Genomic DNA, 14038 nt, shown 5'->3' with positions numbered 1-14038 from the left:
TAAGAAACACTGCCACTAAAGCTGAAAAGTGAAGTTGTGTGGTGGGGCAGCAGCACAGACAGAATGGCTAAAAACAGACACAGCAGAAGGCATGAAGGAAGACGAGGCAGGTTTGATGAAGCCTAAGTCCAAGCCAGGCTTCAGCAATACATGAACCGTGAACTCCCTGATGTTCAAGCTGGTTTTAGAAAAGGCAGAGGAACCAGAGATCAAATTGCCAACATCTGCTGGATCATGGAAAGAGCAAGACAGTTCCAGAAAAACATCTATTTCTGCTTTATTGACTATGCCAAAGCCTTTGACTGTGTGGATCACAATCAACTGTGGAAAATTCTGACAGAGATGGGAATACCAGACCACCTGACCTGCTTCTTGAGAAATCTGTATGCAGGTCAGGAAGCAACAGTTAGAACTGAACATGGAAGAACAGACTGGTTCCAAATAGGAAAAGGAGTACGTCAAGGCTGTATATTGTCACCCTGCTTATTTAACTTCTATGCAGAGTACATCATGAGAAACGCTGGGCTGGAAGAAGCACAAGCTGCAATCAAGATTGCTGGGAGAAATACCAATAACCTTAGATATGCAGATGACACCACCCTTATGGCAGAAAGTGAAGAAGAACTAACGAGCCTCTTGATGAAAGTGAAAGAGGAGAGTGAAAAAGTTGGCTTAAAGCTCAACATTCAGAAAACGAAGATCATGGCATCCGGTCCCATCACTTCATGCGAAATAGATGGGGAAACAGTGGAAACAGTGTCAGACTTTATGTTTTGGGGCTCCAAAATCACTGCAGATGGTGACTGCAGCCATGAAATTAAAAGACGCTTACTTCTTGGAAGAAAAGTTATGACCATCTAGGTAGTATATTCAAAAGCAGAGACATTACTTTGCTGACTAAGGTCCGTCTAGTCAAGGCTATGGTTTTTCCTGTGGTCATGTATGGATGTGACAGTTGGACTGTGAAGAAGGCTGAGCGCCGAAGAATTGATGCTTTTGAACTGTGGTGTTGGAGAAGACTCTTGAGAGTCCCCTGGACTGCAAGGAGATCCAACCAGTCCATTCTGGAGGAGATCAACCCTGGGATTTCTTTGGAAGGAATGATGCTAAAGCTGAAACTCCAGTACTTTGGCCACCTCATGCAAAGAGTTGACTCACTGGAAAAGACTCTGATGCTGGGAGGGATTGGGGGCAGGAGGAGAAGGGGACGACCGAGGATGAGATGGCTGGATGGCATCACGGACTCGATGGACGCGAGTCTGAGTGAACTCTGGGAGTTGGTGATGGACAGGGAGGCCTGGTGTGCTGCCATTCATGGGGTCGCAAAGAGTCGGACACGACTGACCGACTGAACTGAACTGAAGTGTAGGAAGAGTCAGACACAGCAGTGCCCCAGAGGCCCTGTAACCCAAGGAGCAGAACCCACAGGAGCCCCAGAGACGAGCTCACGAGGGTGAGCCAGTCCAGTTAAGAAAGGGCGGTGTGGTGCTCCTCAGCGAGCCCCACCACCCCGCCGCCAAAACCCACGTGGTTTAACTTGACAGCAGTGGTCATTCTCTAGTGTGTACACACCTCAGGCATCACACTGAACACCTCAGATATACACACTAACACATACTGTTTATCACACGTCAGCAACGACGGGAGAAGGGAAGGTGCTGGTCGCCTGGATGAGGGGCGGGGGTGGAGAAGGCAGGAGCAGGACAGCAGGGCGGCTGTGGACTCAGCAGACACAGGGGAAGCTGAGTGGAGACGGCAGTGCAGGTAATCACGCCACAGTGAGCATGGCTGGCCTGAGACACCAGGTGCAGAAGGACAATCGATGCGCTGCTGTGTAAGAAACATGAGGAAACATTCCAAGAGGGACACAGGAGTTTCGCTGGAGATGTGCTGAGTCTGAGGGCCACAGAGGACGCTTCAGTGAACAGGTCTGAGCCAGCCGGGACCCTGGGGTGGACAGAGGCGTTGGGGAAGGAGCTGCACCATCGTGAGAGCTCCTCAACACCCCAGGAAAGAATTCACAGAACACTGGAAGGTAAGGTGAGTATAATGAGCTTGCCAAGGATACAGAAGGTGGGGGAAGCCCTGACCCCCGCAGCACTGCAGAAGCCAAGAGAAAATATGAGAACCGGAGCGGTGAACTGTGAAATGGTGCTGAAGATGCAGACTGGGAGTTCCTACCGGATTCAGTGTGACCAGGTCCAGGAGCAGACACCAGAGCACCCACCAGACACTGAAGTGGGGGGCAGTGACTAGTTCTGGGAGCAGGTACAGAGAGGGGGCTGAAGCGTGGGTGGTGCACGAGAAGCAGCAGTTCTGAACACAGACCGCTCCATGGAGTCCCGTGGACAAGGGGGCGGGAGCCGTGAGGAGGGGAGGCATCAGGTTTCGGGAAAGCTAATCAAAACCAAGCTGGAGAGACTATTGCGCCTTTTCGTCAAAGCTGCCATCACCAGTGCTTTCCTGTGTGGGAAAGACACACCCACAGGAGGGCTGCGAGGCCACCACCAGACTCATCTGGTATGGACTGTGACTACCTGAGGGCAGGCAGCCAGGCTGCAGCCACAGAGTTCTGACAACTGTGCTTTAGAGTAGCATCCCAGCTCTCCATCTGGAGCAGCAAGCTGCCCTCCCTTCCCAGCCAGCGCTCTCTGCCAGGATGCAGATGCAGCCACGACTAAGCCCAACCCAAGCCCTGACCACGAAGTCAACGCTGCACTGCAAGCAAGGCAGGGACGGGCAGGGCACCTCCTACTCACAGAGCTAACCTAGCACCCCTACTGGACACGCTATCTGCTACAAGAGAGAGGAGGAAACCGACGAGCCCTGTGGCCTGCAGTAACAGGATGTGCTTTTAAGCACAAGGATACAACAACAAAGGTAACAAAAGACAACAGAGCAAAGATGTCAAGAGACCGCAAATTTACTTCTCTAACATTCTCCTGTGAAAAGGCTAGGTTGGCGGAAATACCTTCATTCTTCCGAGACTTCACCAGGGTGACTTTGGTGGGTCTGGCAGGCTGACTGGAGGCCACAGACCGCCTGTCGGACCGCGGCGACAGACTCCTCTCCCGACTAGCACTCCTATCTCGGCCCCAGCTCTTCTCGCTCCTCCTGTGTGCCAGGGGCCCACGGCCACTTCTCGGGTCATGTGCCTCCTCATCGTAACTGTCCTCTTCGTTCTCAGACACAGGTTCAGGATCAGGACGACTTACTGGGATCTGAACTTTCTTCTTCCTTCGAATGGTCTACAAAGAAGAAAGGAGATGGTATGAGTTGACAGATGCACCTTCAGTTCTTTGGAGAGGAAAACCACATTTTTCTGGTCTCATATTAATTATGAATAACAAACGTAATAGGTAAATATAACCAATTACTAAGAAATACATTTCCATACAGGTTATCTTTCCTGCTTTACTGGTAAAGGATCTGGTTTAGAAGCACATTGGAATCGAGGGCTAATAAAGTTTTTACTTAATTCAGAACATCTTCTACGTGTAATAATCACGAGCTCAAAGGGGAACCAGTAACTGCCAGTGGTCTGAGTAAAGGCAGAGTGCTGCACCCTTATCACTGGGCATCCTGCAGAGCTGCCAAATCACTGCAGGCTCAACTCCACTCCTTACAAGCTTCAGAACCCATCAGTACCAAGGACCGCAAGTGTCCTGCGGGAACTCTAAGAGGCAAATTCACTGCACCTCCACAGTAACACTGGATGAGTATGCTGGAGCTAAAAACTTCATGATACTTCATCAATATACACTGCTCTCAGATTCTCTCTCCAAAATGTGTAACTTCTGGTCCAGGTAGGAACGTCTTTTGGCTTTTCCTCCTGGCTGGCTCTGATGCTGATTAAGTTTTCCTGTCCATTTCTTTCCCTCACTTTCTGAAGATCAAGGTCTATGTGCACTGTCTGCTCACAAAGGGGCCACCTCCTCCCTGGCCTATCTCCCCACACTGTGTACACTTGCTCTCATCAGAGATCTGCAAGATCTCCTTGGGGAACACTCCTTGTCTTCTACTTCTGACACCATCATCTACTAAAACTCTTACCTGTCCATCTTGTTTCTGACTCCTCCATGCCCTCCTGTTCTCCTAAATCCATCAACTCCCTCCTAGTTTCAACAGCCTTCTTCCCAAGTTTGACGAGATGTCAGGTTTGGGTATTTAAATGATTTTCTGCAGCCCCAGGACCCCACAGCCCTGAACCTGCTGAGTCAGGACCTAGCCGCCCCAGAAGGCCAGCACCAGTCCCTGTACCTCCAGGGCCCTGTGGCCAGAGACCCCAGGGCCAGTCTGCCTACCCTGGGCACTATTCCTGGACACACAGGATCCTGACTCCGTCCACCAGCAGGCCAACACCAGGACCCCTGGCCACAAAGCCAGCCACCCAGTTCTACTCACCAACAGGCTGACACCAGGACCCCCAGCCATGGAGCTTTTTAATAAAATTTGACATACATGTATGATTGAAAAAAAAGGAAAACTAAGTACATATAGAGGGAACATAGCTCACATGAAAAAGGTAGGTCATATATAAGCTCACAGCTAACATCATATTCAGTGGTGTAAAGCTGAGAGCATTTTCTCTAAGACAAGGATCCCCACTGTCACTCTTTCACTCAAAGTACTATTGGAAGTCCTAGCTCCAGCAATCAGACAAGACAAAGAAATCCAAACTGGAAAGGAAGAAGAACAACTGTTGATGTGTGAGGACGACATGACAGCACAAAGAAAATTGTAAAGACACCACCAATAAACTAGCAGAGCTCATCAATAAGTTCAGCAAAGTTGCAGAATAGAAAACTAATACACAGAAATCTGTTGCGTTTCTATACACTAACAACAAACTATCAGAAAGAGAAATTAAGAAAACAATCCCATTTATAAATTACATCAGAAACTAAAATTCCTGGGAGACAATCTAAGGAGATAAAGACCTATACTTAGAAAACAGAAAGACACAGATGCAAGAAACTGAAGACAAGAGGCAAAGATGGAAAGCTACAAGTTCATGGGCTGGAAGAAATAATGTTAACACAACCACACCACCCAAAGCAATCTACATATCCAATGCAATTCCTCTCAAAATACCAGTGGCATTTTCCACAGAACAAGTAACTCTAAAATGTGTATGGAAAAACAAAAGACTGAATAGAAAAACAAACAAACCCAGAAATAATCCTGAAAATGAAGAATAAAGCTGGAGGCAACATGTATATATCCAGATCTCAAACTACACTACATGGTTATAGCCATCAAAACAGCATGGTATTACCACCAAAACAGGCACATAAATCACTAGAACAGAACAGGAAGCCCAGAAGATGAATCCAGACTTACAAGGGTGATTCATCCTTGACAAAAGAGGCAAGAATATATAGCCTCCTCAATAAATGGTGCTGAGAAAACAGGACAGCTACATGTACAAGAATTCCACTGGACTACTTTTTCACACCACACACAAAAAATAAACTCAAAATGGATGTAAGATTTAAATGTAAGATCTGAACCCATAAAATCCTAGAAGAAAACACAGGCAGTACACGGACCTGCCTCCTCAGGCAAGAGAAAGAAAAACAAAAATAAACAAATGGAACTACATCCAACTAAAAAGCTTTTACACAGTAAAGTAAACAGTCATCAAAACGGAAAGGCTGCTGACAAAATGGGAGAAGATATTTGCAAATGACATGACCCACAAGGGGTTAACATCCAAACTATACCAAGAACTTACGAAACTCAGTATCAACAAATACATAAATCAGTAACTCGACTGAAAACTGGGCAGAGGATCTGAATAGACATCTTTCCGAAGAAGACATACAGATGGCTAACAGGCACACGAAAACATGCTCGATATTACTAATATTCAGGGAAATGCCAATCAAAACCACAATGAGATATCACCTCCCACCTGTTAGAATAGCGATTATTAAAAAAACAAGGGCAAATGACAAGTGTTGACGAGGGAGATGTGCTGAGTGTGGAGCAAAGGGAAATACTTGTGGTCTGCTAGTGGGAATGTAACCTGGTGCAGCCACGACGGAAAATAGCATAGGCCATCTCAAAAAATTAAAAATAGAACTACCATATGATCCAGCAAATTCCGCTATTTATCCAAAGAAAACAAAAACACTAAACAGAAAAGACGTTTATGGAAACCCCCTATTGTTCCAGTGATTAGGGCTCCACCTTCCACACAGGAGGCTCAAGTTTAATCCCCGCTGGGTAACTAAGATCCCACATGCCACAAGGCCAAAAAAAAGTAAGAAAAGAGAGAAGACATTTGCACTCTTATGTTTACTGCAGCATTATTTATAATATCTAAGAAACAGAGGCAATGCAAGTGTCCATCAATAGATTGTTTGATAAAGATCTGATACACACACACACACACACACACACACACACACGGATACGACTTAGCCATGAAAAAGAATAATGTGCCATTTGCAACAACATGAATGGACCTGGAGGGCATTATGTTAAGTGAAATAATATGTGGAATCTAAAAAAACAGATGAACAAACCTAACAAGATAAAGATGGAGTTACAGATACAGAGCAGAAATGGGTGGTTGCCAGAGGAGGAGAGAAACAGAAGAGAGAAACCAAGAGGTACAACCTTCCAGTTGCAAAATAAGTGGGCCGTGGGTGTGAAATATATGGTGTGGGAAACACAGTAACTGTGCAATACCTTTGTGTAGACATAACGCAGCTAGACTTACCCTGGTGACTTTGAAACGCAGAGAAATACAGAATCACCGTGTTGTTAAACTAGCCTAGATAGCATATTCAAAAGCAGAGACATTACTTTGCCGACTAAGGTCCATCTAGTCAAGGCTATGGTTTATCCTGTGGTCATGTATGGATGTGAGAGTTGGACTGTGAAGAAGGCTGAGTGCCGAAGAATTGATACTTTTTTTTTTTTTTTTTTTAATTTTTACTTTACAATTCTGTATTGGTTTTGGCATAGATTGACATGAATCCACCACAGGTGTACATGCGTTCCCAATTTTGAACTGTGGTGTTGGAGAAGACTCTTGAGAGTCCCTTGGACTGCAAGGAGATCCAACCAGTCCATTCTGAAGGAGATCAGCCCTGGGATTTCTTTGGAAGGAATGATGCTGAAGCTGAAACTCCAGTACTTTGGCCACCTCATGCGAAGAGTTGACTCATTGAAAAAGACTCTGATGCTGGGAGGGATTGGGGGCAGGAGGAGAAGGGGACGACCGAGGATGAGATGGCTGGATGGCATCACTGACTCGATGGACGTGAGTCTGAGTGAACTCTGGGAGTTGGTGATGGACAGGGAGGCCTGGTGTGCTGCGATTCATGGGGTCGCAAAGAGGCAGACACGACTGAGCGACTGAACTGAACTGAACACAGTGTTGTAGGTCAATTATACTCCAAAAACAAATTTACAGAAATAGAGGTCAGACTTGTGGTTATAGAGGTGGCGGGGATGGGGGACTGGATGAAGAAAATCAGAGTGCTAAGCTTCCCTTTATAAGATAAACGAGTCGTAGGGGTGTCATGGAGAACATAACAAATATAATTAAAGTTGATAAAAGACTAAATCATGAGAGTTTTCACTTCAAAGGAAAAAAAATTTTTTCTATTCCTTTAATTTTCTATCTCTATGAGGTGATGGATGCTCACTACACATACCATGGTCATCGTTCCATGAAGCCACATCAGCCTGCTGCACCCCTTCAACCTGCACAGTGCTGGCTGTCACCTGTGTCTCAATAAGGCTGGCCATGTGCCAGGACAAACCCTGATCCTGTGCTAGGTCCCCTTTGGGTGGCCGCATCCCCCCACTCTATGATGACGTCATCCTCTACAAATTCATCTTACTTCAAAGAATCCTTTCATTTCTTCGGCAATCCTCTCATCTACCTCTGGCTGCCTTAAGATTCTGTGGAATCGACTAACAACGGTGCCCCCAACTGTTCTCTGCGATGTCATTCATCTGGGCTGATTTGCAGAGATCAGTCACTTCACATCCCCTCCACTCCTACGTTTTCAATATCTCATTATTTAGTCTTCCTTCCTGGTCTCAGAGACAAGTCCATCCTCCTCCTTATGAGCAACACCGTTTCAGAGGAGCTTATTCTTATCCCTCCCCTCCTGCATGGCCTTTCCTCATCGTTTACCACCCCCTGCCCCATGTACCACCCTATTTACCTCCAGCCCGTCCTCTGCCTACTAACTGGCACATGCATGTGCTACTCATTTCCAAGTCATCATCTTTTCTCTTCTTTTTGTGACTTTGTTCAAAGGGCTGCTCCACACTTAACACCATACCGTCTGACCACTAAGAGTGATCAGAGAAGGCCTCTTGGAGGGAATAACGTTGAAGCTGAAGGTCAGCAAGGAGCAAGACACTAGCATGTGGAAAGGACAGGCAGCCGAGGCCTGTGCTGAGCACAGGAAAGGCTGCCAGTGCTGCTGCTCCCAGTACCGTCCTGCTGAGCCCTTCTCGGCCACATTCCCTGTAAGGCCCCCCGAACTGCTTCCCAGAGTTTCACCCCTAATTCCATCTCCTACATTTGGTATTAGAAGCTATTCTGTTAGCACTTTGACCTTCAACTGCTCCCTAGTAAGGTATAATCATATCCATCCAGCTTGTGGATGAATCACAAGCTGGAATCAAGATTGCTGGGAGAAATATCAACAACCTCAGATACGCAGATGACACCACATTAATGACACAAAGTGAAGAACTAAAGAGCCTCTTGATGAGGAGAGGAAAAAGAGGAGAGTGAAAAGTTGGCTTAAAACTCAACATTCAAAAGACTAAGATCATGGCATCCAGTCCCATCATTTCATGGCAAAGTAATGTCTCATGGCAAATAGATGGGGAAAAATGGAAATAGTAACAGATTTTATTTTCTTGGGCTCCAAAATCACTGTAGATGGTGACTGCAGCCTTGAAATTTAAAAACTTTTGCTCCTTGAAAGAAAAGCTATGGAAAACCTAGATAGCATTATTAAAAAGCAGAGATGTCACCTTGCGGACAAAGGTCCGTATTGTCAAAGCTATGGTTTTTCCAGTAGTCATGTGTGGATGTGCAAGTTGGACCATAAAGAAGGCTGAGCACCAAAGAACTGATGCTTTTACACTGTGGTACTGGAGAAGACTCAAGAGTCCCTTGGAAACCAAGGAGATCAAACCAGTCAATCCTAAAGGAAATCAACCCTTAATATTCATTGAAAGGAGTGATACTGAAACTCCAATACTTTTGCTACCTGATGTGAGGAGTTGACTCACTAGAAAAGACTGTGATGCTGGGAAAGATTGAAGGCAGGAGGAAAAGAGGGTGGCAGAGGATGAGATGGTTGGATGGCATCACTGACTGGATGGACATGAGTTTGAGCAAACTCTGGGAGGTGGTGAAGGACAGGAAAGCCTAGTGTGCTACAATCCATGGGGTAGCAAAGGGTCAGACACAACTCAGCAACTGAACAATAACAAGATATAAACAGGGCTTCCCAGGTGGCTCAGTGGGTAAAGAATCTGCCTGCAACACAGGAGATGCAGGTTCAAACCGTAGGTCAGACAGATCCCCTGGAGGAGGGCATGGCAACCCACACTAGTATGCATGCTCAGAGAATCCCATGGACAGAGGAACTTGGTGGGCTACAGTCCATAGGGTCACAAAGAGCTGGACAGGACTGAAGTTACAGAGCACGCACACACACACTACAAACAAAAACAAAGCAACCAATGGAGTCCTCAAAGCTTTCCCTATCATTCCCCCAGGAGAGTGAGTGTACACCACTCCTCTGAAACCTGTGCCTGAAGCCCTCTCCATCTCTGGTTATGCGCATTATGCTGATGACTGTGTGTACCTCCCCATGGAGCCTGCTGAAATTCAAGTTTCCTGAAAACTGTTTGCACCCAGTAAATGTTTAACTCACTGAAAAATATCCAATCCTGCTATGATTCTCCATTTATACTATGAATAAACCCACAAAGGCTTGCTGATCATGCCTGATTTTAACACAAATATTTTCTCTCTTTTTTTTTTTGGATGAGGACCACTTTTAAAATCTTTACTGAATTTGTTACAGTCTTGCTTCTGTTTTATGATTTGGTTTCATGGCTTCAAGGCATGTGGCATCTTAGCTCCCTGACCAAGGACTGACCCCCTTCCTCACCCCTTGCACTGGAAGGCTAACAAGCCTTAATCACTGAACTTCCAGGAAGTCCCAACTCTGAAAATTTTGACACAAAAATTGGGGGGAAATGCTTACTTCAAAACAGCTTAGCTGAATAAAAGATTCAAATATAAAATAAAATAATGAAATTACATAGGTACCAGAATAAAACACAAGATATACACTCATAACTCTGCTAAGCACCAAACGCTTAGATTTCTGTAAGCACCAAAGGCAGAGTCAAGTAAAAGTCTGATAGATATGACAGGATAAAAATGGAAACATTTCCATGATGAAACAAGGTGACAGAAAAACAAACCAAAAAATACCATACACTTACACACACTCAAAAAATAATTGGAAAAACAATGTATGCTGTACATACAACAAAAGGCTAATCACTTTAATACAGAAACACTAGTGTGACAGCATCACGATGGAAGGGCAAAGGATATGAACAGGCAAAGAAACATCATGGGAAGTAGATACACCACATGATAACCAAATCCACCTGTAATTTAAAAATCCTCATTTGACACAAGAGAAGCCACTGCAATGAGAGACCTGTGCACCACAACCAGAGAGGAGCTTCCACTCGCCCCGACCAGGGAAAAGCCCACGCAGCAATGAAGATCAGGCACAGCCAGAAAAGGAGGGAAGACTCCTCAGCTGACATACGTGCAGTCCATCAGTTTGGCAGAGACGTCAAGGGCTGATGAAACTGGACTCTCTCAAAACCTTACTGGTTCTCTGACTGGCAAAAGAGCAACCCATGTACCTCAAGTCATTCATGTCACCTGACTCCAAAAAGCCACTCCCAAGAAAAGGAACTGAATAAGCAGGTACAAAATGGCGATCCTCAACACAACTTTTAAATACCTGTGGGAGCTGGATACTTAAATGCCCATGAGCAAGCGGGGGAGGAAGAGTGAGGTGTGCATACACTGAGACACTACACAGCCATGCATTCACACACACTTGAGCGTTCACATATCTCATCTCTGGAAAGTTTCTGCCCATTCACCTCATAATGCTTTTTTTTTGTTATGTTCAGAATTTTAGTAGAAATTATACATGTTCAGTACGCTATAAACACCTTTTCTATCTTCTCTTCACCTACTGTTAAACAAAATTAAGCATATTTATGGTCGTTATATTGTCAAAGGAGTTCTAAGATTTTAATTCAATGGAAAAGAAATTTACTGAGCCTAATATCCAGGGAGGGGTCTTAGTTTATGGAAAGATATAAACTGACAACCATAAATATGTAAGAGAACAGGGAAGAAGGAAGACTAGTAGATCAGAAAGCAGGAGGGAAGGAGTCAGTTACTCAGAACTGGGCAAGGGTGGGGAGCAAATATAAGATCTGAGGTTCTCGTTATGGCTGGAGGTAAAGACATCCTACATTGAAAGGCCAAATTCTAAGATACTATGGCTTAATCCTCAAACAGTGATGAAAAACTTGGCATCAACAGATGACATGATCCACTCTCTTTAGATGCAGAAATGAAAAACTACCCTTTGGTGACTGAACAGAATTCCACCCAACCCTCTACAGCTTCTCCCTGAAGAGCAAAAATACTTGCCCAGCCTGAGTTCCACCTTCCCAAATGACGCAGACAAGCACAGTGAGAGGAGAACTCAGGTTCTTCGTACATGTGCTGTTTCAAATACATAACAGAAAATCATTGCTTCTTACAAATCATTGCTATGTTGAGAAAGTCTGGAGTACAGATAACAATTTTCTTGGATGTATTACTGATGTGGGGCATATGTATTAAACATTCTGCATGAAAAAAACAAAACAGTTCCATATTCCAGAAGAATGAAGCTGGAGCTAAAGCCCATAACTTCAAGTACAGGAGGAAAAATTCAATTTATCTAAGGTACTCAACTGGAATATGCAGCAACTCAACCAAAGAACACTTACTCAATTTATAAAAACCAACAATTATAAAAATTAGCCATTTGCTTCTGTAAACACTACAATCTCATGTTATAAAAACTGTGAAAAAACTCTACCATCAACTAGCCAGTCTGCACATGAACCACACTTTAAGACAACATCAGAGTTACAGCTATAAAAACACAAGTACCATGGAAGCTGTGAAAACCTCTGCACAGAAGAAGCTGCCTGTCATTTGGAATGTGGTAACTGAATACTGGGAGCACTGCCGTGAGAAAAGCAGGAACACTGCTGCAGAGTGTCCGCACCTCCGACTGGGGGTGAGGGCAGTCTCAGGAAGCCCCCCCACTCTGGCTCTCAGCACAGCTCCCAGAGGTCATACCAAGGCAGGCCTCCTCACTCCAGCTCTCTCCTCTCTGCTGGGTCCACTGTGGTTCAGCCAGTCTGCTGCAAAGCAGAGGGTTCTCAAGGGACAGGGCAGGACAGTCTCTGCCTTCTGCCCCATACACAGGAGCCAAGGCCTCACAGAACCTCAATCAGGCATTTCAGAGTTTAGATGCAGAAGAAACAGGGCAGCAAAGTGGCTAAGGTGCTTCTCTATGTAGAAACATACATGTATACGTATATTATTTTTTTGGCCACACGCGTGCGGGCACCTAGTTCTCAGACCAGCGACTGAACCCATGCCCTGCAGTGGAAGCACAGAGTTCTAACCACTGGACAACCAGGAAAGTCTCTATGTAGATATAATTTTTTTAAAGTAGGATTTTAACATTAAATCCATTCTCTGTCACAACTGCCTAGTTTTAACTGTGATTTGAGGCCAGTTACTGAGAGATTACGGAACTTTATCTCTTACTAAAAACAAGAAAAATGGGGGGAAAAAACTTCTTAAATATGAAGTAAGAGCCTAGCAAACATAAGAAAAAAAAAAACAACAGAAGTTCCCTGAACAACTCTAACAAAACAACCCTTACTACTCTCTTTCCTCAAACTGTATCACAGTAACAAGGTAGCAACATTGTATGTGTTTAAGGGATGACATAAAATTTACCCATTAAACAAATCCTGTAACAGAAAAACAGCGCTATAGACTTTAAACCGATTATCTGTCAAGATTCCACCTAATTTAAGTATTTTTTTAAAAAAGGAAATATTAAGCCATAAAGAAGTAATTATTTAACCAGGAATTCCTTCCTTCCTCTACAATCAAAAAAATCCTGGAATCTGAGCTTTGAGAAAATACACACTAGTAACAAAACATACCACCAGTATCAGAAGAGGTGCTGTATATGTAAATAACTTGAACTACTGTCCCAGATTTTATTTTCTTAATTGGGAAGAATGAAATCAAACACCGAAAACATATCAACAGTACAGCTGGTACCTTTATAAAGTTAGAGGTAAAAAACACTTACAATTTTTGCATTTTTCCCACTTTTCCTTAGTTGCTGAACAGCAAACGCATGCTCAACATTATCCATGGAGACTCCATTAACCATTGCCACCCGGTCATTTTCCCTAAAGAAAAAAAAAGATCAAAACAACATGTTAGACAAAATCACACAGATTAGTTTATAAAGGTGTTTTCAAGACAGGATTTAAAAAAGATATTCCTATTATGGGCTAAGTAATCTATCTTCAGATCAATAATTATAAAAATATAATATTTTCTTTCAGATCGCCCACAAGAAACGTTTAGCAAGTAGCTAACCACAGGTCATTTATTATTTACCTATTAATACAAAGGTTCTTGAAAGGATTGAACAAGTACACTGCTGTTGTTGGTCAGTGGCCAAGTCATGTCTAACTCTTTGCAATCCACTGGACTGTAGCACACCAGGCTCCTCTGTCCATGGGATTTCCCAGGCAAGAATACTGGAGTGGGTTGCCATTCCCATCTCCAGGGGATCTTCCTGACTCACGGATCGAACCTGGGTCTCCTGCATTTGCAGGCAGAATC

The 14038-nt window shown here is 44.4% G+C and overlaps 1 protein-coding gene across 5 annotated transcripts in view; it reads right to left on the bottom strand.

Annotated features, from left to right (window-relative positions):
• TJP1 (tight junction protein 1) overlaps positions 1 to 14038 on the bottom strand; it is a 112863-nt gene that overhangs the window by 45693 nt on the left and 53132 nt on the right. For all 5 annotated transcript variants that reach the window (XM_040257385.1, XM_040257384.1, XM_040257387.1 and 2 more), the window contains exons 4-5: positions 13494 to 13596; positions 2972 to 3248 (exon numbers count right to left, since the gene is read on the bottom strand). In XM_040257385.1, coding sequence (XP_040113319.1) covers positions 2972 to 3248; positions 13494 to 13596 — 380 coding nt within the window. The remainder of the gene's footprint in view (positions 1 to 2971; positions 3249 to 13493; positions 13597 to 14038) is intronic.

Source organism: Oryx dammah, unplaced genomic scaffold (assembly GCF_014754425.2).
Source record: "Oryx dammah isolate SB20612 unplaced genomic scaffold, SCBI_Odam_1.1 HiC_scaffold_16, whole genome shotgun sequence".
Lineage (NCBI taxonomy): Eukaryota > Metazoa > Chordata > Mammalia > Artiodactyla > Bovidae > Oryx > Oryx dammah.
Note: the sequence above shows the minus strand (reverse complement) of the source record. Positions and strands in the feature narration are given on the sequence as shown.